The sequence below is a fragment of the Oryx dammah genome, unplaced genomic scaffold (assembly GCF_014754425.2).
Source record: "Oryx dammah isolate SB20612 unplaced genomic scaffold, SCBI_Odam_1.1 HiC_scaffold_21, whole genome shotgun sequence".
Classification (NCBI taxonomy): domain Eukaryota; kingdom Metazoa; phylum Chordata; class Mammalia; order Artiodactyla; family Bovidae; genus Oryx; species Oryx dammah.
This window is the reverse complement of record NW_024070205.1, coordinates 60,816,035-60,842,609: the sequence shown is the minus strand read 5'-3', so window position 1 is coordinate 60,842,609 and position 26,575 is coordinate 60,816,035. Positions and strand designations below refer to the sequence as shown.

The 26,575-nt window shown below is 37.3% G+C and overlaps 1 protein-coding gene across 1 annotated transcript in view; it reads right to left on the bottom strand.

Moving 5' to 3' along the window:
• The window catches only part of USH2A (usherin), a 922,740-nt gene that overhangs the window by 715,171 nt on the left and 180,994 nt on the right, over positions 1–26,575 (bottom strand). The window contains exons 11-13 of the mRNA XM_040262869.1: positions 24,803–24,998; positions 20,720–21,361; positions 5,901–6,084 (exon numbers count right to left, since the gene is read on the bottom strand). Of these exons, the coding sequence (XP_040118803.1) occupies positions 5,901–6,084; positions 20,720–21,361; positions 24,803–24,998 (1,022 nt within the window). The remainder of the gene's footprint in view (positions 1–5,900; positions 6,085–20,719; positions 21,362–24,802; positions 24,999–26,575) is intronic.

Sequence of the window (26,575 nt, the reverse complement as noted above, 5' to 3'; positions counted from 1 at the left end):
GTAGCAAAACCAAAAGTAATCTGGTCACAGAAGAATTTTACTTTATGTTTTAGAAGTCTAAGCCTTTTGATTCCCTGGCCACTCTAGAGCTCAGTTCTCTCCCATCTGAGAGGAATCACGGTTCATTGTATTTCGGTTGGTCAGTAAGAGACAAAGTAGTGATATTTCTAGTTCTTTATGTTTAAAAATAAAAAAGATAACATACAAAGAATACATATAGACAAAAGAAGTTATTAGGGAAGAAACCTGTGGGGGACTGTGAGGTGTGGATGAAAATGGTGATGCCCAGAGGAACTGGAGTCACATACGGGTCTCAACTACCCACTGAGACAAACTGAACGTGGCCCTTTCTTGTTTCACTTTTGGTTTAGAAACATACGATATACTTTTTCATTTTGCTTTATTGATTTTTCATTGGGCAGGTTTCTTTGCTTCATTGTTTTCAATACTGATTAAATCATGTTTTCTTTATGTGTCAAAGGTAAATGGAGTGATTTTTGCACTTGGATCAGCTTTCTAAAATACATGCCCTCTTTTTGTGATAGGGAACTTCTGAAGAATGAGCTACTTGGATGAAGACAGGCAAATGATTTTCCAGCCTGTTACTGTGTGTTTGGTGCATTGGTGTCACTGTTGCTGTAGTTTAGGTTAAGGGCCTATTTTATTTATTTTTGCCCTTGGGAGTATTAAAAAAAATTGTACAAAATAAGCCAAGAGAAAAATATAGCAAACATAGTCATGCACAACAAAGAGCAGAGTAGGGTAAGATAACAGTATATGTGTGGATTTCATGGAGAGGCTAAATAAACACATGGAAAAAGCAGATGAGAAAGTCAATTTATTTTCAAAATCAATGAAGAGATAAGTTTACTTGTATCTTCTCCTTAACAATCAAATACTTATAATCTTTGTAGACTTTTGGAAATTAATGAAAAAAATTTATACTTTTAAGTACCTAACACAGTGCCTGACTCAAAGTACCTTCAAATTAGATGATTATTTTTTAAAAACTTTAACATCAGGTCACAATAGTTATTCCTCTGTTCTGTGTGTCTGTATATATTTAGACAATGAGTGTTTCCCTCAGGAAACACAAATTCCTAATACTAGATGGAATCCCATATGTTTTAGACATCTTCGTACACATTTTCAATAGTCAGTGTTACTTTGTATACACACACACACACATACACACACACACACACAAGAACAACCAGAAGTCAACAAAGAGATTTCAATATCATTCAGGAAAGGAATGGAAAACATAAAAATAATAAAATCCATTTTTTTCTTCTCAATGATGAGCAAAAGTATAAACTCAAGCAATTCTCACAGTCATATTTTGAAACATCTTTCTCTATGACCTTCTGTGCTAGAGGATTTCTTCTTTAACAGTCATCAATGTTAAAATGAAACATGACAGTAGAATTCAACAGTGGAATAGAAGGGTCAGCTCTAGACAGGGGCATTCTATGTGACTGATTTAACAAGGGACAAATCCTGCTGATTTCCTTGGGCCCTGTGTGGTCAAGGGAGGCTTTATTCTTTCTGTTTATTTCAGAGAAGCTACATTATCCACAGTGGCTTTTGCTTTTAATAGTTCTTTCCAGCAGCAGCCAATGCTCAATATCAGAGTCAACCCTGCCTAATCTGAGAGCATCCTGAGCCCCATTCACACATGAGTAGTGTGGACTTGAACAGTTTTTTTTTAAGATTTATATCCCTTTCACTAAGATGATAATCGCATGAGACTTTAAAAAAAAATTGGTGGAGGTGATTAGAGTAATACAAATGAGAATTTTCTTGGTGTTGGATACATTAGGAATGGGATGGATGAGGGGCATGCAAATTTAAAATTCAGAGAGACAACTGGCCATAGGCCTAGAGACCATTGTAAAGATCTGGAGAGATGACAATATATTTGAGAGTCATGTACAAGCATGCAATGATTGAAATCATAGATGTTGATACGTAAGTTGAAGGGTCAAATTAAAGAGGACTAGTTAGAAACAGTGGAGAAGGAAATGGCAACCCACTCCAGTGTTCTTGCTTGGAGAATCCCAGGGACGGGGGAGACTGGTAGGCTGCCATCTATGGGGTCGCACAGAGTCGGACATGACTGAAGTGTCAGCAGCAGCAGCAGCAGTTAGAAACAGAAATATAAAACACTTCAGAGAAACTGAATCTTGGGAGCCTAAGGAAAATGTTATTTTTTAAATAACTGGAAAACCATGAGTCATAAGAAGTGGTGCTGACAAAACTGAATATTCACAGGTAGAAGAATGAAATTGGACCCTTAAAATGACCATATATAAAAATCAATTCAAAATGGGTTAAAAACTTAAAGATAATATCAGAAACTAAAACCACTAGATTGAAAACAGGGGGAAAGCTTCTTAGCATGGGTCTGGGCAATAATTTTGTGGCTTATGACACCAATGCTTGGGCAAAAAAGCAACAAGAGATGAACCAAAAATCTTTTACACAGCAAATGAAATTACCAACAGAGTGAAAAGACAACCTACAGAATATGAGAAAATATTTGTGAACTATCTATCTCATAAGGGGTTAATATTAAAAATTTATAAGAAACTCATGCAACTCAATAGGGAAAAAATCCTCTAATTTTCAAAAAATGAGCAAAGGATATTTATAGATATTTCTCCAAAGAAGACATGAGGTGGCCAACAGATACATTAAAAGCTGCTTAACATCACTGATCACCAGGGAAATGCAAATCAAAACCACAATGAAATATCACTTCACATTCCTTAGAACGGCTATTATCAAAAAAACAAAAGCTAGGTTTTGGTGAGGATGTGGAGAAAAGGGAACCCCTCATACTACTGGTGGGAATGTAAGTTGGTACAGCCACTATGAAAAACAGTATGAAAGGTCCTTGCTGCTGCTGCTGCTGCTAAGTCGCTTCAGTCGTGTCCGACTCTGTGCGACCCCATAGGCGGCAGCCCACCAGGCTCCCCTGTCCCTGGGATTCTCCAGGCAAGAACACTGGAGTGGGTTGCCATTTCCTTCTCCAATGCATGAAAGTGAAAAGTCAAAGTGAAGTTGCTCAGTCGTGTCCGACTCTTAGCGACCCCATGGACTGCAGCCTACCAGGCTCCTCCGTCCATGGGATTCTCCAGGCAAGAGTACTGGAGTGGGGTGCCATTGCCTTCTCTGATGAAAGGTCCTTAGAAAACTACAAATAGGACTATCCTATGATTCTAGCAATCTCAATTCTGGGAGTATATCCAAAGGAAATAAAATCAGGATCTTGAAGAGATATCTGCACCTCCAAGTTCACTTCAGCATTATTCACAATAGCCAAGATAGGGAAACAACCTAAGTGTCCACCAGTGAATGAATGGATAAAGAAGATATTGGATATGTGTATGTATATGTGTTTGTGTGTACTTCATTACTTCACTCAATATAAGTCATCTAACATGAAAAGGGACGACAGAGGATGGGATGGTTGGATGGCACCACCGACTCAATGGACATGGGTTTGGGTGGACTCCGGGAGTTGGTGATGGACAGGGAGGCCTGGCGTGCTGCAGTTAACGTGGTTGCAAAGAGTCAGACATGACTGAGCTATTGAACTGAACTGACTATGTAAAAATATACAATTGCATTTATACAAACTTGTCATAAGTCTTTTTGCTTTGAACACACACTTAATCTGAAGCTTTTACTCTATGACCATCGTGACGATTATAAAGCCCACAATTATAAAATCCACCCAACAATTTTCAAATGTTGGCTCTATCTCCTAGACTCCAACCTGCAAGTATCTCTTTTCTTTTCATGATTTCTGCCTGCTTTCCTAATTTTAACCTCAGCACCTTCTAATAATGTAGTTGTGATGATGATGATGTATTTTATACCTATTTTTCTGGCTCTTTCTATTTCTCATTAATTTAGGTTAACATTTCAAGCCAGCTTTTAACCCAGGGAGTCCAGTTCCAGTGTTAGCCAGTTCTACTGAAGAGTGGCAGGTGATATAGCACTATCTGTAAGTGATTCTTGGTCCTGGATAAGATTGGGGTGGGGAGTGGGATGGGTAGATAAATGAGCAGGAAGTAGAATGGAGTAAAGTTAGACTGAATTTTAAAACACTGAAGAGCATAAGAAGTGGTATAATGAAGGGAATGAGATTTCACTTAAAGAAAGTTATGTGAAAAAGCCAAGATAATTATACATCTCTTGGTCATTAAGTAGTGGTTTGGTGGCACTAGCAGGAATAACAGGGAGATCAGTAGATGGAAAATAGGTAAGAGACTGGCACAAAATGTCACAGATAGGCATGAGTAGTCCAAGGATGACAGCTGACAGTGAAGATATTTTTCTCTTGGTAATAAAGTGCTGTCAGAAAGACTATGGAAAAGATGGGAATTCTAAAGACAGAGCTGGCCAGGGGTGAAATTAACTGACCCCACAGTTCCAACTGGGGAATTTGTGAGATGGTCATTCAACAAAAATAATGTAGAGGGGTAATAGGTGTAATCACTGGCCCTGATTTTACTACCAAGATCACAGTTAGACTTTTTATTTAACATTTACTGTACCACGCATTTTATACACTCTTTCAGAGAGATTTAGTATTTGTAGAGAACAGTAGTAATGCTCTCAGACTAACCAAGATGATATTCCAATGGTAACAGAAGTCGAACAGCATGTATTGAAACACAAGATATGTAATAAGAACTTAAAAGTTTTTTAATAAATATCTTATGGAATATGTTAACATTTTTTAATTAAATTGAATTTTAGTAGAAAGGCAAATGAAATAGTTTGAGTTCTTTTTTAATAATTTACCCCATCACCCTGTCCACCGTCTAACTGAGGTGTTAATGAGGAGTGTAACAGTCAAAAGCCAGGCATCAAGGGGACAATAAAGTAAAAAAAAAATCTCCAATCCTTGAATAATTAGCATTCATATTTTTAAACACACACATATTGAGAAATAGATTTGACTGGTATATGTAGACACAACATTAGTTTCTTGGGGATAGGAATGTCAGAGAATTCATGGATATAGTCCCAATAGTGGACAAATTTATAATCTGACCAGAGCCAAAAACACAGACATGGAACTGGCATTCCAGCACACTTTCAAAAATACAGCAATGAAAACATTTGCATGAAAGCAAATGCTCACAGATATATAGGAAGTAAGAGGTAGAACATTAAAGACAGTATAACTTTGAAAAGTGGCTAATTTACTTTCACAGGTTACTTTACACACTGGGAAAAAAATCTTATCACTGAATTCAAAGATGTTTCTCATCTGCTAGTCTTTAAATCTAAATTAAAAAGGCAAAAGGAACATAAAAGAATGCTGTAATAAATTCAGGGTCCGTGTAGAACAAAGTACACACACGCACACGCTACCTATCCTAGCTTGTGTGTCTGTGTGTGTGTGTGTGCACGCGTGTGTGCATGTGTATTTTGTGCTGTGGATATTTCTTTACCTTCCTTCACATCCAAATTTTGAGTTCTTTGCAAAAAAAGTATTTTATCTTATTAAATATCCCCAGGCCCTAACACTGGGCACATTTATCAATGTATAACAACCTATACACTCAATCTCTAGGAAATCTGGAAAGATGACTCTGCATGTTCAGTTGCTCAGTTCTGTCTGACTCTTTGCCATCTCGTGGACTGTATGTAGGCCACCAGGCTCCTCTATCCATGGAATCTTCAGGCAAGAATATTGGAGTGAAAAGCCACTCCCTTCATCAGGGGATCTTCCAACCCAGGAATGAAGAATATATTAGCAAACTAAGGAGGATAGAAAATATTGCTTCTTACAAAATATATGGCCAAATAATTTCTGTTAGTAATTACACATACCATTTAGTAAAAATACCTGATTATTAATTCTTGTAAATACTTACCTCCCAGTTAGAGAATCAAATCCAAAGTAAAGATCTTGACAATAGTCACAACTTCGGCCAGCAATGGAAGCATCTTGACAAACACACTGACCAGTCAAGCTATTACAGATGCGATTAACTGCACCAGTGGTGTGGCATGAGCATGGCAGGCAGCCAGTGGCATTGCCTGGAGAAATATAAAAGCCTGGAAATAAAGAAATGAAAAGTTTTTATTATACTTTCTATCCAGGTTTTTCTTTAAAAAATAATATTTTGATTACACTGAAAAACTGAACACTCTACCACAACACTATCTAATTTCCTGTACAGATGTGGTTATAGCTGTTCTTTGCTGCTGCTGCTGCTGCTGCTGCTGCTGCTGCTACTAAGTCGCTTCAGTTGTGTCCGACTCTGTGCGACCCCATAGATGGCAGCCCATTAGGCTCGTCTGTCCCTGGGAGTCCCCAGGCAAGAATACTAAAGTGGGTTGCCATTTCCTTCTCCAATGCATGAAAGTGAAAAGTGAAAGTAAAAGTGAAGTCATGCCCAACTCTTAACGACCCCATGGACTGCAGCCTACCAGGCTCCTCCGTCCATGGGATTTTCCAGGCAAGAGTACTGGAGTGGGGTGCCATTGCCTTCTCCATAGCTGTTCTTTACCAGTATGTCAATTATGACCAAAGAAAGGCTGAGTAAATAATTGACGTTGTACTTGGGTGTATTCTTGACACCTACAATTCATAATCTTTCCACTAAATACTGGTCCCTCCTCTGATCATCTCCATTTCAGCAAATAGTACCACCATCTAGTATTCAGTAGCTTCAGCTAGAACCCTGAGACATCTTTGGTAGGATAACCAGATCAAACACAGGATACTCAGCTAAATTTTAATTTCTAATAAACAACAATTATTTTAATATAAATATGTCCCATGTGGTATTTCCTTATATTCAAAAATACTATCTTAAATTCAAATTTATCTGAGGATCCTGCATGTTAGGCCTTCCCTGATAGCTCAGTTGGTAAAGAATCCGCCTGCAATGCAGGAAACCCTGGTTTGATTCATGGGTCAGGAAGATCCTCTGGAGAAGGGAAAGGCTACCCACTCCAGTATTATGGCCTGGAGAACTCCATGGACTCTATGTATGGTCCACGGGGTTGCAGAGTTGGATATGACTGAGCAACTTTCACATTCACTTTCCTGTTTTTTGCCAAAACTGGCAGCCCTTGAGTCTTTCACTCCTCTCTGCCCCTACACCTAGCTAATAACTAAGTCCTAGGAATACTGTATTTTAAGAATTGTAGGACTTCTACTCTCCACCCCCACCCCCACCTCCTTAGTTAAAGTCACTCCCTACTTTTTCATCGTTAACAGTATGTACCAGAAAAAGACTTTGATGCTGGGAAAGACTGAAGGCAAAAGGAGAAGTGGGTGGCAAAGGATGACATAGTTAGATAACATCACTGACTCAATGGACATGAATCTGAGCACACTTTGGGAGATGATGAAGGACAGGGGAACCTGGCATGCTGCAGTCCATGGGGCTGCAAAGAGTCAGATACAGCTTAGGGACTGAACACCACCCGAGGCTATGCTGAAACTTTATATTAATTATCGAATTTAGTTCTCAGAGCAATGCTCATAATTCGGCATTATGTCCATTATATAAATTAGAAAACTGAAGGTTAGAAAGATTAACAAGCTTTCCTAAACCGATAGAGTTGACAAATAGCAGATTCAAACCCAGGCACATCAACTGTAGAGACTCTCACCTACTAGCACCCCTCCTCTCCTCCTCCTGTTCTTTATAGTGAAGCTGGAACCATCTTTTCCAGAGTGCAGATTGAAGATCTCATTCTCCTATTTTAAATTATGTGATAATTTCCTATTCCCTTTAGGAAAATGAAGAAATCCCTAGCACAGCCTCCAGCCATGCAGTCTGGTTCCATCTATCTCCCTAGTTTCATTTCCCTGCCCACCCTGCCTGCCCCAGTCATGCTCTTGGTGCCTGAAAGCCTTTGCACGGGCAATTCTGTCTGCTGAAATGACTTGGACCCATCTTTTCTGCTTAGCTCACACTTATGCATAACAGGTCTCGTGAATTCTTCCAGTAACCTGTTCTAGGTTAGTTTAGTTGTGCCTATGTATTTCACAGTGTCCTGTCTATTTCCCATAGAGTGCTCATGAAAAGTATAATTAAACTCATTTCCACAAAAATTTAACCTCTGTGAAGGCAGGAACCTCATATAATTAATTCATCATTATCTCCCCAGCACCCAGTACAGTGCTAGTCACAAAGTAGGCTACTCAAATACTGGAGTTCACAAAACTGCACCAAATGATTAGGCAGGCATTGTTCCCCACAAATACTATATTTTAAAAAAACAGAATTTAGATTAGTTATAAAATCCATATTTTTCTTATAGAAAAAGAGAAAAATATGATTAAAAATATTTTCAAGTTACTTAAAACTTCTTGGACATAGAAGGAGGAAATTGACAGCTATAACATTAGGAATACATTGGACATTTGGATGATGGAGCAGGCATATGAGGGAGAAATGGTTCTGGGTGTTGCCTGATGTAAGTGTTTGTGCGCGTACCTGTATGTACATATATACACACATACACTGAAATATGCTCACAAGTGTGTGCATAACAAAAGATTTTATTGAAACAATAAATGAAGTTCTGGCAAATGAAAACAAATTGCACAGCTGTCACAATCACTAACTTAGGTATACGAAAATATGAGTGATATGAGAGAAAAAGACCATGAGCACAAAGAGAATCACTCTGTGCTACCTATCATTTAGGGAAAAACAGAAAGTAATTGGAACATTGTAAAATTCATTTGAAGCTGTAGTTGCAAACAAGCCATTCTTTCATGTGCATTAACAATGATTTTTTTCTTCTCCTAGACCCTGCATATTCTCTCTTTAAAAGCTTTAGGAAGAGTAAAATAGGGAAGGAAGAAGCTCAAAATCTGTGCCATTCAATTGGAAAGAAACAAGTCTATTATTTTTAATAGTAATTTACAACAAGATTATGCTTCTCTGCATACATTGACAGAAAATTGCTTTCTCTATGTTTCCAGAAATAGACTATAGCGATAGCAATTACTATATATTCTCCTACCTGATTCATTGTGTAATCAAAATCACAAATACAGAAGGCTTCTATTTTGGACTCAAGACCATTGTAGGTGGATTATATGTATTTTCTTTTCTGAGATGGCTCAGTGGGTAAAGAATCCACCTGCAATGCAGGAGATGTGGGTTTGATCTCTAGGTCAGGTAGATCCCCTGAAGGAGGGCATGCCAACCCACTTCAGTATTCTTGCCTGGAGAATTTCATGAACAGAGAGGAACGTGGCAGGCTACAGTCCACAGGGTTGCATAGAGTTGGACATAACTGAAGTGACTGAGCATGCACAAAAGTACTTAAGTCCTTAAGATTCATGATGATGGCATCATGCAGGTCCTAATAGCCCTCCAATTCGGATAAATGATCCATTAAAACAGATAGTTAGGAATAGAGTCAATTTAGACTTACTGCAATACATTCAAGCCACAGAGAATTCTAGAAAAATTAGGAATGATTTTTACAAGAAATGATTTGTTAGATGAATCTGTATAGAGCATCAGGGTAAATTTTGATGCAGAAGATTGGGTTGCCCAAGTTTTAGAGAATAAAGCACACAGAAAAAGCAGAGGTATAAGCAGAGAAGGATAAGACAGATATTAAAGAGCCCAGGGAGACTGCAAACTGGACAGTAGGGCTTCAAGGAAAAGCCTGTGTTGGAATTTGCCTTGGGGTTAATTCTCTTCCTCCTCTCAGCAGCATGATTATAAAGGTTAATCCCATCAGTATTTTAGTTGTCCTATTTTTAAACAGTTCTAATTAGGATGACTCAGGTACCTTCATGCTCAATGCTTACTTCTTGCCTTACCTAAATGTGCCTAATTCTGGACCATTACTGCTACTTTTATAACTCCTAACTATAGAAAATATTCTTCCTTCCCTCCTACTTAAACTTCAACTCTGGAGTGCAGCTTAAAGATAACTGACCTTAATTTCTTTTTTTTTTTTTAACTCCATACATTCCTGATCTCCCTCCATTAGCTCTTCTTCATGTTCCCCATCTGCATGTCTGCATCCTTTTAACTGATCTTTTAGAAATTTCTTTCCACAGGTGATTTTGTAACACATTCTAAAACATAGTCATTAGGACAAAAGTATTAACCTTCCATTACTCAGGGCTAAGAGTTCACACATAGAGAGCACACAGGAGCCCACTAAAGTTTCTTCTTTTCCTCCAACTCCTGGTCCCAGATAAGATAAGTCTCAGGTGAGAAACAATGTGTTATACAGCTAAGGCAAAAAGTCGTTTGTATCATAAAAGAGTATTGCTTATCCAGGCTTACAGCATCCTTAGAGTTCAAAGTTATTAGCCAGGCAGTTGGTATGTTATCCTGTAGTGCCTATTTGCACAGCACAGTACCTGTCCTGGGCATAAAAGAAGAGCCCATTTCCTAGCAATGTCCCTCCTGAGGACCATGAACAACTAGGCTTTGCTGAAGTCTGGAAATGGGAGAGAGAAAACAAGTTTAACCTCTAGGTCTTATGCAGAAAAGGAGGGCAGAACTGAAGCTAAGCACTAATTATGAGCCATTTAGAAGATACAATTCTCACCTTAAACCAGAGAATGGACACTATATTAAGAGAAGAGTCTAGGGAGGAATGTGTGGCTCATCTACCCCAGGCAACAAGACTATTGGAGAAACGATTTTTCAAATCAATCGCTTCAAAATGAAGTGGAGAAGATGAAGCTAATTTTCAAATTAAAATAATAACAATTTTCCTCTATTTAGGGGTTTTGTTTGAAAATAATGCTAAAATTATCACAAAAAGAAGGGGGAAAAGTGGAAGCAGTGACATATTTTATTTTCTAAGGCTTCAGAATCACTGGGGATGGTGACTGCAGCCATGAAATTAAAAGATGCTTGCTCCCTCAAAGGAAAGCTATGACAAACCTAGACAGAACATTAAAAAGTAGAGATGCCACTTTGCCAACAAAGGTCTGCATAGGCTACAGTTTTTCCATAGTCATGTATGGATGTAAAAGTTGAACCATAAAGAAGGCTGAGTGCTGTGGAATTGATGCTTTTGAATTGTGTTGTTTGAGAAGACTGTTGAGAGTCCCTTGGATTGCAAGGAGATCAAACCAGTCAATCTTAAAGCAAATCAACTCTGAATATTCATTGGAAGGACAGAGGCTGAAGCTCCAATACTTTGCCTACCTGATGCAAAGAACAAACTCATTGTAAAAACCTTGATGCTGGCAAAGATTGAAGGCAAAAGAAGAAGAAGGGGGCTGCAGAGGATGAGATGGTAGGATAGCATCACTGACTCAATGGACATGAATTTGAGCAAACTCCAGGAGATAGAGAAGGACAAGGGAGCCTGCCTTGCTGCAGTCCATGGGGTCACAAGGAGTCATACATGACTTAGCAACTGAACAACAAAATGCTAAAATCATTGTTCACAGATTTGACCAAATGTTAACAAATACATTCATAAATATTATTATTAATCTCAAGCTACTATTTCCCTTTAAGCATTTGAAAAACTCATTTTCCATTAGATATATATTTAACTGAAGCTGAAGCTCCAATATTCTGGCTCCCTGATGTGAAATACGAACTCATTGGGAAAGACCCAGAAGCTGCGAAAGATTGAAGGCAGGAGGAGAAGGGAACGACAAAGGACAAGATGGTTGGATAGCATGGACATGAGTTTGGTCAAGCTCCAGGAATTGGTGATGTACAGGGAAGCCTGGCATGCTGCAGTCCATGGGATCACAAAAAGCTGGACACAACTGAGCAACTGAACTGACTGATATATTTAAATTCGCTGCTTCTACTACTTCCTGGACTGTTACCCCTACTTAAATAGTTTGCCAATTTCTATTTTATTTTTTTTTTATTTTAAAAATTCAGCTCAGGAACCACAACTGAGATCTTTAGGTCTCCCTTTCCTTCAAGAGTTAATCAGTCCCTTCATGTTACTATTTCTGTATCTCTACATTTCTAATATCACACTTATCACAAATGTGTTTTATTTACATGAATCAGTTTCCCCAGCTAAACTGTAATGCTTTAATATGTTTATGGCTGTGTATCTTATAGCAGCAGAGGCCGTGGTGTACAGTAATTTATTCAATAGATGTTAATTGAAAAATGGATATGCGAAGGAAATGGACATATGGCTGAAAGGATGAAAGGTAGGCTATGTTACTCTCTACAATATCATATCATCTCTCTAATAATGAAAAGAAGATGGTAAACATAAATCTGTAAGTCATGAGAGTGACTGGTTGGAAGAGGTCAGATATCAGGGAAAATAGCAGGAAATGTGTATGAATAAGCATGATAAATTGATCAATTAAAACTGTAATCCTTACCATATCAAGGAATGGAACAGAGTTTCAGAAAGAAAATATCACCCCCAAAATATGTCTCCAGTTATTAGAACAAAGGGTATAATATTATGTCCCAATAAGGGAAATTATTCTATTGGACTTTGTTTTATTAAAAAAAAAAACTGGTTTTCATACTTATGTGAGTATTCATGTCCATATTCATATGTTCATTCTCTAAGAATTAAATCCAGTAACATAAAAGAATATAAAGGCAGTTCTGATTAAGTCTTAGAGATTACAGAGCATAGATATATATGCATATTCATAATCCACAGCACAGCAAAATTTTATTTTCTTTGTTCTCACTTTTCTCAGTCACAATATTTATCACATGTATGTTCCAAAGTACCCTGTACCATGGCAATCATCCCAAACATTTCCTCAACTTAGTCCATAAAGTAATCCCAATTCTAGACTCTTCAGGCATCTCTTCTTTATCTGATCACCTCCCACAACTCCATCAATTTTCATTTTGTGACTGTTACTCTGATTCAGCAAAAGACATGAAATACTCTACCTGAAGCAGTAGCAAGGAATCATGGACTGACATGAGTTTGAGGGTGGGGAGAGGTTACAAACACTTGTAAGAGTATGTATCTCAACCCACCCTCAAATATTTAAGTGAATGTTTATGACAAATAATGAGCTATTGGAAAAAAGCTTTACTCTTTCAGAGTGCAGAATGTGAGGTCAGATGGACTTGGAACTGTAAATGACTTTTCCACTTAATGAGACCTCATTTCCCCTAACAAAACAATACTGGTCCTTCCATCACAGAAATAGTGTGTATATTAAATGGGATTTTTTAAGATAATACTCAACTCCAGGGTCTGACAAACATACATTCAGCAAATATTATCCATTCCATCATTGCAATTTTTACTAGGCAGTTTTCAATGAAAGTGAGGTTTTCCTAAAATTTAAATAATGACCTATCAAAATCCTTTTTTCTCCCCAGATGTGGGTAGGATTGTGGTCCATATCTCCTCTGACAATATTCTTTCCTGGTGGTTTATTAAGGAAAAGGCTCTTATTCTGTGGTCTTTCTGTGAAAAACATGTTAATCAGGAGAAGCCATCTCACCAAACTCAGGGACATATGTCATAATCAGATTTCAACTTTGAGGCACTGATTTTTAATGGAGTATCAGCCATCTAATTCCAATTGCATTGGTGGGGTCTTGCATGCATTTCTGGTTTATGAGCTCATTTCTTAACAAATATGATATGCTTCTTAACGAAACAAGATACTTTGCTTTACTTTCTAATGGTCTATTTGAGTTATAAAAGCAAACCCAAAGTAAATACCAGACGGAAGCATGAGGAATTGTCCTATTAACACAAAACGTGTCATGTGAAGCTGTTTTCATTATAAATTAGCCCTTATGTTATTCCAAAGCTGCAGAGTCCTCAGTAAACCCTCTCTGCCTCTAGTTCTCAAGGACAAGGGTGGGTCACTGGCTGGGAATGCCTTGACACCGTTCCCTGCTTTTCTCGGCCTGGCCTCTGATTAAGTGCCTGCTGCTGAATATTATGAGGTCATCCAGTGCTGAAAAAACGAACCAGGAAAACATATTCAGCACTCTATTTATGAGAGTGGGTATGTGTACATTCATATATGTACACACACTCCAAATAATTTTAAATTAAAGCATTTTTAAAATACTTAATGGAGGTTAAGCAGCATTTTTAACCTCTGTTCGAGTTATTGAATGGCATATTAAAACCAATGTGGCTCTAATGTACCTTCTAATGTGCACTGCTGCTTTAACAAATTGCCTATAAATTTTCGTTGAATTAAGCCTATTCCTTGTACATTCCTAGTAAGGTTAGGTTAATAATACATGAGGTTCCATTATATGCACCTTCCTTAATAATGTTTTTTAAGAAAGTAGGACAAGAGTCTATGTGTACTGGTCTAGGATGGTCACTAACACTTACAATCAAAGATGGAAAAGGCGGGCTGGATTCTTGGGCTACTGGTTCACCCCTCTATGCCACACTGCTCCCTCCACGACCTGAGGCTCACACACACACATCAGCACAGTTGTCTCTCCCATAGAATATGATCTAGATTTCTCGATGTCTTTAAAGAAGTAGAGAGAAAGTTTTCTGATCGCAGCAGTGCATTTTAATGTGCCCACTGCAGGGCTGACAACTGTGAGGCATCTGTTTTTAATGAAGATACTTCAGGCTCTGGGTTTCTATTTTCAATGCACATTTCACGGGAAGAGATGATAAAACCCAGAAAACAAAATTCAGAGTAGTTTCTGAAGCTAGAAGAATATAAAACAGAAAAAAAAGAAAAAAAGAGGTTCACAAACAGAGTTTGATTTTTCCATAGGCTACACATGAGTGTACAAACTATCTTGCATTGTCCAAAAAATGCATTAACTCCTTAAGCTACCATTTTGTTTCCTCCCTTGCAAGGTAGAAAGCCATACTCTCCCTATGTGTAGCTAAAGAAGCACTCCCTGGTTTGCAATAATCTCATGCTAATAAGAGCAGAGCATTGAGGTAGTTTTTCAATGAAGTTACTAACTAGTTCAGGAACTATATATGGACCCCCAACTATGGAGGTGTGTTCCAAGGCCAGGTATAGACCACTGAACAATCTGCAGAAAGCAGTGAGATTTGTAGGCTGGAGAGGAATAAACCGTCTTCTGGAAATGAGTTCATGGGCATCACAAATCATAGGGGCCATTAGAGTCCATCAACTCTGCTGTTGCCTTACAATCATGGAAAGCCAGTGCATGGTGGGGTGATGCAATCTGACTGAAGCTTGAACAGCATCACTTTGGCTGTATGTTGGGGAGTGACTGGAGAAGGATAAAGAGGAAAAACAGGGACTTCAAGCAGCTACTAGGATAGTCCAGGAGGAAAATGACCATGGCATGGACCCAGATGGATAATTGAGTGTGGTAAGAAGTGGTAAAATACTGGACATATACAAAGGTGAAACCAACAAGACTGATTTTGAAAAAAGAGATAAGAGTGTGGGAAAGACCACCAAGGATGGCTGTAAGGATTTGATTTGAAAAGATAACAACCCAGAACATACTGTGGTAACATTTTCAGTTAAGCATGGTTGATTGAACCATTTTCCTTCTAAAGTCCAAAAAGTTTAATAAAAAAGAACAGAAGAAGAAATGGCAGTCAAGGACAGATATCTACAAGTAAAAGCCAAGCACCTAAGGTAGACAGGCCAAGAGTAAGCTAATTGATGCAAGTTTGTATAACTCTGGGGGTATTTTGGAGGGCTCCAAAATTACTGCAGATGGTGACTGCAGCCATGAAATTAAAAGATGCTTACTCCTTGGAAGGAAAGTTATGACCAACCTACATAGCATATTCAAAAGCAGAGACATTACTTTGCCAACTAAGGTCCATCTAGTCAAGGCTATGGTTTTTCCAGTGGTCATGTATGGATGTGAGAGTTGGACTGTGAAGAAGGCTGAGTGCTGAGGAATTGATGCTTTTGAACTGTGGTGTTGGAGAAGACTCTTGAGAGTCCCTTGGACTGCAAGGAGATCCAACCAGTCCATTCTGAAGGAGATCAGCCCTGGGATTTCTTTGGAAGGAATGATGCTAAAGCTGAAGCTCCAGTACTTTGGCCACCTCATACGAAGAGTTGACTCATTGGAAAAGACTCTGATGCTGGGAGGGATTGGGGGCAGGAGGAGAAGGGGACGACGGAGGATGAGATGGCTGGATGGCATCACTGACTCAGTGGACGTGAGTCTGAGTGAACTGGGGAGATGGTGATGGACAGGGAGGCCTGGCGTGCTGCGACTCATGGGGTCGCAAAGAGTTGGACACGACTGAGCGACTGAACTGAACTGGGGGTGGGGGGGGGAGTGAAATTGAAGGCTTCAGAGAGTTCTAAAGGCAGATGTGACTTTCCCCAAGCTGAAGGTTCTCCCTACAATGTTTTGAGAGAAGACAGTGAGTTTTCTCTTTAGAAGTTAAACCAGAGAGAGTTTGTACTCAACAGGTACAGGGCTGAAGTGCTACAGTGAACATGGGGATGATATGAACTAGTGTCTGTGATGGTTAATTTTATGGTCCACTTGCAGAGATTTGATGTCCAGTTGCTCAAACACTGGTCTAAATGATTCTATTAAGGTGTTTTATAGATTTTCCCCAGACATAAGAACATTATCTACAGAAAAAAGGCCCCAGTGAACTCCCAGAAAAATTATTTAACAAAAAGCACCTCATCATGAAATTTTCTGAAACGAAGGATATAGAAATAGTACAACTTCTAGAATGTTAAAAAAAAAAAAGAAAGAAAAATAAGAAAGAAGCAAGAATCAGGTTGGTACTGCTAGAAGACAATGGTGAAATAAATTTGTTGAGTGAAAATGATTCCATATAATGGTAAATTTTCAAATAGCTCCAAGTATAGAATAGAGATAATTTCAGATGTTCAAAATTCTTTAAAAAAAATAAACAAACCACTTTCCTTCCTGTACTCTTACTTAGAAGCTACTGAAGCATTTATTCTACCAAATAAACAAATAAACCAAGAAAAAAAAAAGAAAACATAGGCTTCAGGACACCAGGTATCCAATATAGGAGACATGTGAACGAAATCTTCAGCAAGCTGCAAAACTACTAGGATAGAGCTGTGTAACAGGACTATAGGTAGATAGGCTGAAATCAAAACAATAGGTCAGGAGTTCAGATCCTCCCATGGAATGATGTATTAAGTGGGGAAAAAATACACAAACACATATACACACACATACACCTTCTATTGGTTCTGTCTCTCTGGAGAACCCTACATAATATAGATGCTCTTGGTAAAACTCCTGATTATTTCTCATTGCAATTAAACAAACCACTTACTGAGCGCATGCAATATACAATATATTAATATTATGGCTTCCCTGGTGGCTCAGATGGTAAAGAATCCACCTGCAATGCAGAAGACCTGGGTTTGATCCCTGGGTTGGGAAGATCCCCTGGTGGAGGGTATGGCAACCCACTGCAGTACTCTTGCCTGGTGGGCTACAGTCCATGGGGTCACAAAGAGTCGGACACAACTGAGTGACTAAGCACGCACAGCATGAAATTATGGCTATATAAGTTGAATAATATAACCTTTACTCTCAAGATGCTGAACTCAAACAAGGGAAATAAGACAACTGTACAAGTAAATAAAATACAAGGTTACTTTAAATATGATAATGATTTTCATTAATAGTAATGATCCTCATCCTGTATCCTCCTTAAAAGAGAGAACAGCTTGCCATATACCTTTGCAGAAGAGTTTTGTGACGTCTCTACTTAGGCAAATAGTTACTAAGAAACTATTCTCCTAAAAAACAACACTATACCAGATAAATCCCCAAAAGAAAATGGTCAGGAGACCATGAGGATTGAGCATGATTTCTAATCATTCAATTTAATTTTTATCAACATTTACATACAGTTTTTAAAATTAAATAGAATTTAAAGACTCCCAATGTAAAGTGGCATCTTGCTTCTCCATCCTTCTCCCAGAAATTTCCCTGCCTATAGTAACCACCTTCAACTCCTATAGTTTCTTCTGACTCATTTCTCTGTTTCTGAGTAACATACATATACTATTACATCTCAACTTCTAACATTTATACTACTGTCTTTCTACTTTAGAAAATGAATATTTAGCTCTTTATACCTCAACAATCCCATTAGTTGCTTAAATCAGTATTCACAGATTATTTTATTATGACTGTATAAATCTATTTCACAGTTATATCCTATAATATAATTGATTATATTTCTTTTCTTTAAAAATCTGCCTCTGCTTAATTTTCTAGGAATCTCTTAGACATGTCTAGGCCTTAAAACTCTCCAATAGAACCTTATCCAAGAAATCTATCAGTTTCTTTTTTCCACTGAATGTATTAGTCCACAAGAGGATCTGAAGCCCTGACCCTCCTGTTGTGATTTGAGTCCATTGATCTCTAGTTCTATTGCATTGCTATATTCTAGGTCAGAATGAAACACTAAATAAACTTTAACAATGGACAACAAGTCAAAAGCATATTACATTTGCTCTATTAACTTTTGCTGGCTTACTTACAAAGAAGGATATATAAATCATGGCTATTTGTGCAGAAATGGATTACATTATTTCCAGAACTGAAGTGTTAACAAATATTAAAAAAAAAAAAGTCTTAGAATATGAAAAAATGATTGCACATTTGGAAGGATAAATCTGAAGCTGAAAGTCATAATATGCTGCAGCTGTCAGGTAGGTTATCTGCTCAACCCTCAATTATCTTTCTGTTTCCTGGGATACTTACCACCTTGCTCCTACCTGAAGGAGTGATTCCTAGAAGCCAGGCTTATTTTAGGTGATCTGACACTGGTCACAGTGAACTGCCACAGACATGGCCACCCTAACAAAACTCAGTCAATTAGAATCAATGAGAGTCAATTAGGATCTCCTTCCTGAAATTGTAACCAAGAAGCAGTTAATGTCTCTCTGTACAGCTGGAATTAGAACTGTAAGCAAACTTCACACAGATGGGGTAAGAGAACCAAAAGGTGCCCATCTGCAGAAAGAGACAGAAGGTGGGAATAAATGAATGAGTGGGAGCTTTCTAGTTTCTAAGTCCTGACTCCTTTTGCTCCATGTCAGGTTTTATGGAACATTCAGTGATAATAAAGCCTCCACTTATGTTGAAGCTAGTTTAAATTTTTTTCTGATATTTTATCTTAGGGGAAATTAACTATTTATCAATTCTTTTCTGTCTCTTTGGGTTTACTTGTCACACTGACCAATGTCAAGGGAGAGGTTTTGTCCAATTCTCCTGAGCTGAATTCCTTGTTATGCAAAATAAGACTTTAGTCTTATCCTCTCTGGCAGGCAAATCACCCTTTTAAATTTGTACCACCCTCATTTTCACAGGTTCAGATAACTCAGAGTTAATTTTGCTAGACAGGACAATGATTAGTACAGCTGTTAAACAACTGATAAATATTTACATTTATCATAACATCATGATGAATGTACCCTAAAGAAAGTACATTGCTTTAATTAAATCATTAAATCATATAAAGGCAAGGAGAAAGCCATGGATAGGGTCCATTTTTCTTCCAATTGGGAAATCTGGAAAGATGGACACAGTAGGACTAAATAGTAGCCTATTTTTATTCATTTAATGGCTTTTAAAAATAATTCTAAAGAGTATTGAGTAGAGTTCCCTGTGCTATAAGATAGGTCCTCATTAGTTATCTATTTTATATATAGGAGTGTGCATATGCCAATCCTGATCTCCCAATTTATCCTCCCCCTTACTCACTGGGTCACCATAGGTTTGTTTTCTACATCTGTGAGAAAAAGAATCTAAAAAAGAATGGATATATACATGTAACTGATTCACTTTGCTGTACAGCAGAAACTACCATCACACTCTAAATCAACTTTTTTTGTTGTTTAATCACTAAATCGTGTCAGACTCTTTCGCAACCTCATAGACTATACCCTGCCAGGCTCCTTCTTCCATGGGATTTCCCTGGCAAGAATACTAGAGTGGGTTGCACTTCTCTCTCCAAGGGATCTTCCTGATCCAGTGATCAAACCCATGTCTCCTACACTGGCAGGCAGGTTCTTTACCACTGAGCCACCAGAAAAGCCCCCCAAATTTAAATAATAATAATAATAATGTAAATGAAAGTGAAAGCGAAAGTCACTCAGTCATGTCTGACTCTGCGACCTTGTGGACTATCCAGTCGATGGACTTCTCCAGGCAAGAATACTGGAGTGGGTAGCCATTCCCGTCTCCAGGAGATCTTCCCAATCCAGGGATCGAACCCAGGTTTCCCACACTGTAGGCGGATTCTTTACCAGTGAGTCACCAGGGAAAATGTAAATAAAGCCTTAAAAAATTTTTTTTAAGTAATTTTAGATGTTTCTATATGATGCCAGGACATATAGCTCATTCAATAAGAACACTTAGCATTTATTGAGAAAGTTCATCATCTGAATATCTAGCATTGTGCAGATAATCAACTCAAGTTTCCTTTGTCTGGAATATAAAATATATTCTTGCTTTTCTTAGCTTTTATTTAGTTGCTAAAAAGGAATTTAATTCAAGTTGAGAAATGAAATAAAAGTCTCCATTATTAAGTGTCTGAATGTGGCATTTATCTAAATGGTCACCCCAGTATAGAAACACAAATATGCCACATAATCTTTAATAGACCAAAAAGTTATACCTCTGTTAGATAACAATATAAATGCAACAGTGTTTTGGAGATTATTTTTTTCAAAGTCCTAACCGAGAAGCAAAGAGGAATCACCTGATGCAGAATAAAAAGTAAGTCATCTTGTACTGAAAATGTAACACATTTCTCTTACCTGGTTGACATTGATTACACCTTCTTCCTTGACGATTAGACAAACATGGGCACTGGCCACTGAGTGGGTCACAAATGTTCCCAGGTAATGTCCCCAGGGGGTCACACTCACACATCTGGCAGCCTTGAAAACTGCCAACGGTCAGATTGTACCTGTGAGGCTCACACTGATTACAGTGAAGACCTGTTACTCCTAATTTGCAGGGACACTGTCCTGTCGATTTGTCACAGAGCAGAGAGCCATTTATGGTCCCAGTCCTATCGCAGTTACAAGGCAGACAGAGGAAAGAATGGTTTTGCAGCTGGTAGAAGTACCCCTCCACACACTCACTGCAGCGTCTTCCCCCAACATTGGGCTTGCAGACACACTGTCCTGTCCAAGCATCACAGACCGTCCCAGACTGGGACCCTGCCACATCACAGTCACAGGCCTTACAACCGGTGGCATCCAGTCCGTAAAAGTGTTCTCTGCAGGTGTCACACTGAAGTCCTTTGGCTTCCTTTTTGCACTCACACTGCCCAGAAAGAGGATTGCAGAGTCTGTTCACTGAGCCGTGGAGGTTACACTGGCAGGGCTCACATCCGTCGTCATTAAAACTTCGGAGAAATTTAAACCCAAAATTGCAGTGATCACATCTGAGACCTAAAGAGAAAAATATGTTTAAAAAGGTAGAGATGTGAAAACAACTCTATTCAAGTTTTCAAGATAGTCGAAGTGCAAACAATGCTGTTACAGACATTTAATACAGACACAATAAAACTTTGAGTGTTTTTTTCACAAGTAATGCCAAAGAGGGCTGATAGTATAGTCAAAATATGATGGCAATATTTAAGTGGTACCCACATACCACGTTAATTTTTGCAATGTGCTTCATAAGATTTTATTTATTACTTAATGCAAAGAAAAATTCTTAAAGCAAATGTTGCTTCTGTTACACATAATGGAACTCTTTTCCTATAACAAACATCAGAACTATTATTTTGAAATTATTTAACTATGTTAAAACCATCATTTTTATTTTATCTTAACAAAGTATGTTCATTTAAAAGTCGAGAGTGAAATACATTTTCAAAGCCATACAGAAGAATTATGCATTACTGCATAAGTTATTTTCTTAGAAATCAGAATCCATTCAAAATGATTAATAAATGTTAACCTGATAACTATTTTGTTGAAATACACAACAGTACACGTCTTACTTCTGAATATCACACATTTAAATAATTAATATGAATAAAAGTTATCCAGAGCAATTTTATTTCAATGCTTTTATACACTCCTATATTTTATCATTTTCAATTAGTTAAATTATGCTCTCCTTGGCTCATAAAGCAATCACATTACTTGTCATATTGCGTGATTCAGAACTTACCTCTTTAAACACTAACTAAATTCTGCTGCTTGTATTACCTCTACTTAAGGAGTACATACATATATACATTTCACAAACTGAGAAAAATGTTTTATCACCTAGACTTAAATCTGACAACTTTGTTGAGTTTCAAAAAAGAGTACTACAACACAAAGGAATAAAAAAATATTCTTGAGTAGTAAATGTTGAGATGCAAAATGCTTTTTTTAGCTAGTTTTCACATATGCATGAATTTAAATAACTGACTATGTGAGGCTGAATCAATTGAAACATTTCAAGCTATAACAACATTAAACAATTAGTCTTAAAATAACAGTCAAAAACACAGTCAGGAGCCCATATGCAGAAAAGCATTTCCTAAACCAGATGAAAATGCATAATATATAAGTATATATATGGATAAAAATTCAAGAACTCCAATGGAAGGCAAATTCTTTAACAGTGATGAATGACTCACCTAAGGCATATCATTTAATTTCAATAAGGAAAATAAAAAAGGACCACTATTGCTGCAAATTTTAAAAATAACTGTATTGTTAACAAGAATTATGACTCATTTTGAACTATTAAAATTGGTCTACATGGATTCATATCATATCAGTTTCAAAAATATGCGCAGTGCTTATTTGAATATGCCATACATATTCCTGACAGGTAATCTATTCCTAACGATACTCAGGAAGGCCTACAGGGCATCACATTCAGTGTTAACAAGTACAGGCAAGTTAGCACACTTGGCATTTAATTCACATTCTTCTCCCTTTTTATTCTAGATGAATGACCTACTTTAATAAAATTATTGGTGCTAATGTATTTTACTGGTGATAGAATCATTAGTAAGATTTAACAGTTTTGTGAAATCTAACAGTTTGCTTTCTGAAGCACAGACAACATGTACTTGTATTTTCTGTTGTTTTCTTAATCATACGAACAAAGTAAAATTGAATAGTTACTTGTAGTCCCATTAGGAAAAGAAACATATAGACTTATCCAGTTTATATTTTTATTAAAAAAATAATGCATATGCAGAAGTAACTCTAGAGTTAATAATATCAAACTGATGATTTCATCTTTAAAAATATGTATTTATATTTTCCTGCAGAAAACTACCAATATTATCCAATAATACAAGTAAATGACAGCAAGTTTGTAATAAATTCCAAGTAAGGTGTGATGTTTTTCTTCCTTAAGCTCTGGAAAATATCACAGGAAAGATTTTACTGATACAGAGATGTAACCATTTGATTGTCCCTAAAGATCTCTCTTTAAATTTTGTTTTCACATCTTGAATTTAAAGTATATCTTATATCAAAGAATACAGGATTCTATATAGATTAAACATGAAAAACTTCATTCACTATCACAGATAGCACTTATACAAAAGCATGCTTCTATTTATAAGTTACTCTTTTTTTTCCTGAAAAGTTAGTTTTTGTATGCTTGAAATGCATAAGGGCAAGTTATGATAAAGATTCTGATTTAATCTTTCTTTAAACCAGAGAAATCTTGTATAATATAAAGCAGGCCCATATTCTTTTGTATTAAATTAAAATGTTTGTCTAGCTGTATTGTACAAAATGACAAATGTATACTCATATATAAAAAAGGTAAAGAATTTGCTTTAGTGTTATATCAGAAATGAAAATGTTATTCCAAATGATATGTTCACGTTTGTATATATGCATGTGTGCAGGCGTGTGTGTGTTTGTGTGTCTGCCAGGCATGTTTTTATTATCATAAGGTTCAGGTCAGTGTAAGAAGAACCATGGACGACTTGGTGTCTTGAATGACAATAGAAAGGTAAAGGTCTCTTTTAAACTTCCTATACAAACCAAGACATGTTCAGTTACAATCTAAGACTTAGTTTATCAGGGAACTCTCCTCTCCTAATATTCTCATATATCAAAATTTCAAAGTGCATTGTGTACATAGTGCATTTCGGGCACTTGATAAATTTTGTCCTTATGTGGCTGTGGTTCCCCTCAAAAATGTTGGATGTAATAAATTGCTATAATCAAATCTAATTTCTGAAAAATACCTGTGGGAGTAACAAACAAAAAAGCACGTCTTGTATAAAAAAAATGATAAATAACACCAAAGGTAGCTGTTTATTATAATCAGCTTGGTGCTGAATTACAAAATTAAAATTATGTGGCCCTTTATAACTAACCCTAGCAATATACATGATCTGTGGAATTATGTTGACTTATTTTGCATTTCATAGGAACAGTTCAAAGAAATATAATAGAAAAAAAATGGAAAGATTTATCACAAAGGACCCTGTAGCACAGAACATTTTGAAAAAAATCCATTTATTTTAGTCTATTAAGAAAACTAGCATGGAAATGATTTGCTTAGAACTCATTAAGTGTAAAACATTTTGAAAAGTGCTAATTCTCTAAAAGAAACATCTATGAAGTAAGCAAATTATATTTTTCTATGACTTATTAGTATGGGGCCATGTAAACTATTGCATCTACAGAATAAAGAAACTTCTAAAGGATTGATTAAACTAAGCTTCAAGCTGTAGTTTGAGAGAATTATTAATTTAGTAATTTTTAGACAGTTAATTTCATCCAAATTGTTTTTTTTTTTTTCCCCAGCCTGCCTTGAGCAAGGAAATTTGCTTTACTCTTCAGCAAAGAAATCAAATAGAGGATTTTATTCCAGATGGTAATAGAGATGTGACTGCAAACTTCTGCATTACATACCAATAACATTTGCTTTGCACTTGCACTGGCCTGAATTTGGGTGACAGGTAATATCTCCATCCACTGTCCCAGAGGTATTACAGTTGCACGGACTGCAGCCATCAGGATCCCACTCCTGGAGGTTGTAGAATCCGTTCTGGCACTGATTGCACTGTCTGCCAGACACATGTCTCTTACAATTACACTGGCCTCCGATCTAGAGAAGATACAACATTTTGTAGAATGATGAACGTATCTATTTTTAGATAATTTGCTCATTAGGTACAAGACAGGGAGGGCGGGGAGGAAAAAACTTTAAATGTGAAACAGACAAGAGGGTAATAAGGTATTTCTCTTCCCGACACAGAAACATGGGAGAGCTTCAGCAGGGTGAATATATAGAACTTAATGAAAATAAACCCACGCAAGTCAGTAGTATATGACTAAAACGGAAGTGGAATTAAGCCTTTAGCAACATATGAAAAAATCAAAATATAGTCATGGGGAGACTGAAATAAAAATGGGCCAGTAGTTAAGTTAGTCTTTTACCTATACCTTTTTCATTCCTCTCATTTACTCCTTGATCCAGACTTGTTCTGTGCATGCCGATGCTTCAACTAAGAATCTTTCTATAATATCATCCCACCAAAGTTTTAACAATGTTTAAAATAAAGTTCATAACAGCATCCATTTACGCCTACTGAAAATGATCCTAACAATGTTTTTTTGGCACAATTCCATTCAGGAATATTTCAGCATATTTATGATTCATTTATATTATGATTTAACCATATCGAGTGAATTTAACTTATTTACATTCCAATACCAAAGAAAGGCAATGCCAAAGAATGCTCAAACTACTGCACAATTGCACTCATCTCACATGCTGGTAAAGTAATGCTCAAAATTCTCCAAGCCAGGCTTCAGCAATACGTGAACCGTGAACTTCCAGATGTTCAAGCTGGTTTTAGGAAAGGCAGAGGAATCAGAGATCAAATTGCCAACATCAGCTGGATCATCGAAAAAGCAAGAGAGTTCCAGAAAAACATCTACTTCTGCTTTATTGACTATGCCAAAGCCTTTGACTGTGTGGATCACAATAAACTGTGGAAAATTCTTCAAGAGATGGGAATACCACACCACCTGACCTGCCTCTTGAGAAACCTATATGCAGGTCAGGAAGCAACAGTTCCATGGAACAACAGACTGGTTCCAAATAGGAAAAGGAGTACATCAAGGCTGTATATTGTCACCCTGCTTATTTAACTTATATGCAGAGTACATCATGACAAATGCTGGGCTGGAAGAAGCAGAAGCTGGAATCAAGATTGCTGGGAGAAATATCAATAACCTCAGATATGCAGATGACACCACCCTTATGGCAGAAAGTGAAGAGGAACTAAAAAGCTTCTTGATGAAAGTGAAAGAGAAGAGTGAAAAAGTTGGCTTAAAGCTCAACATTCAGAAAACAAAGATCATGGCATCTGGTCCCATCACTTCATGGGAAATAGAGGGGGAAACAGTGGAAACAGTGACAGACTTTATTTTGGGGGGCTCCAAAATCACTGCAGATGGTGACTGCAGCCATGAAATTAAAAGACGCTTACTCCTTGGAAGGAAAGTTATGACCAACCTACATAGCATATTCAAAAGCAGAGACATTACTTTGCCAACTAAGGTCCATCTAGTCAAGGCTATGGTTTTTCCAGTGGTCATGTATGGATGTGAAAGTTGGACTGTGAAGAAAGCTGAGTGCCAAAGAATTGATGCTTTTGAACTGTGGTGTTGGAGAAG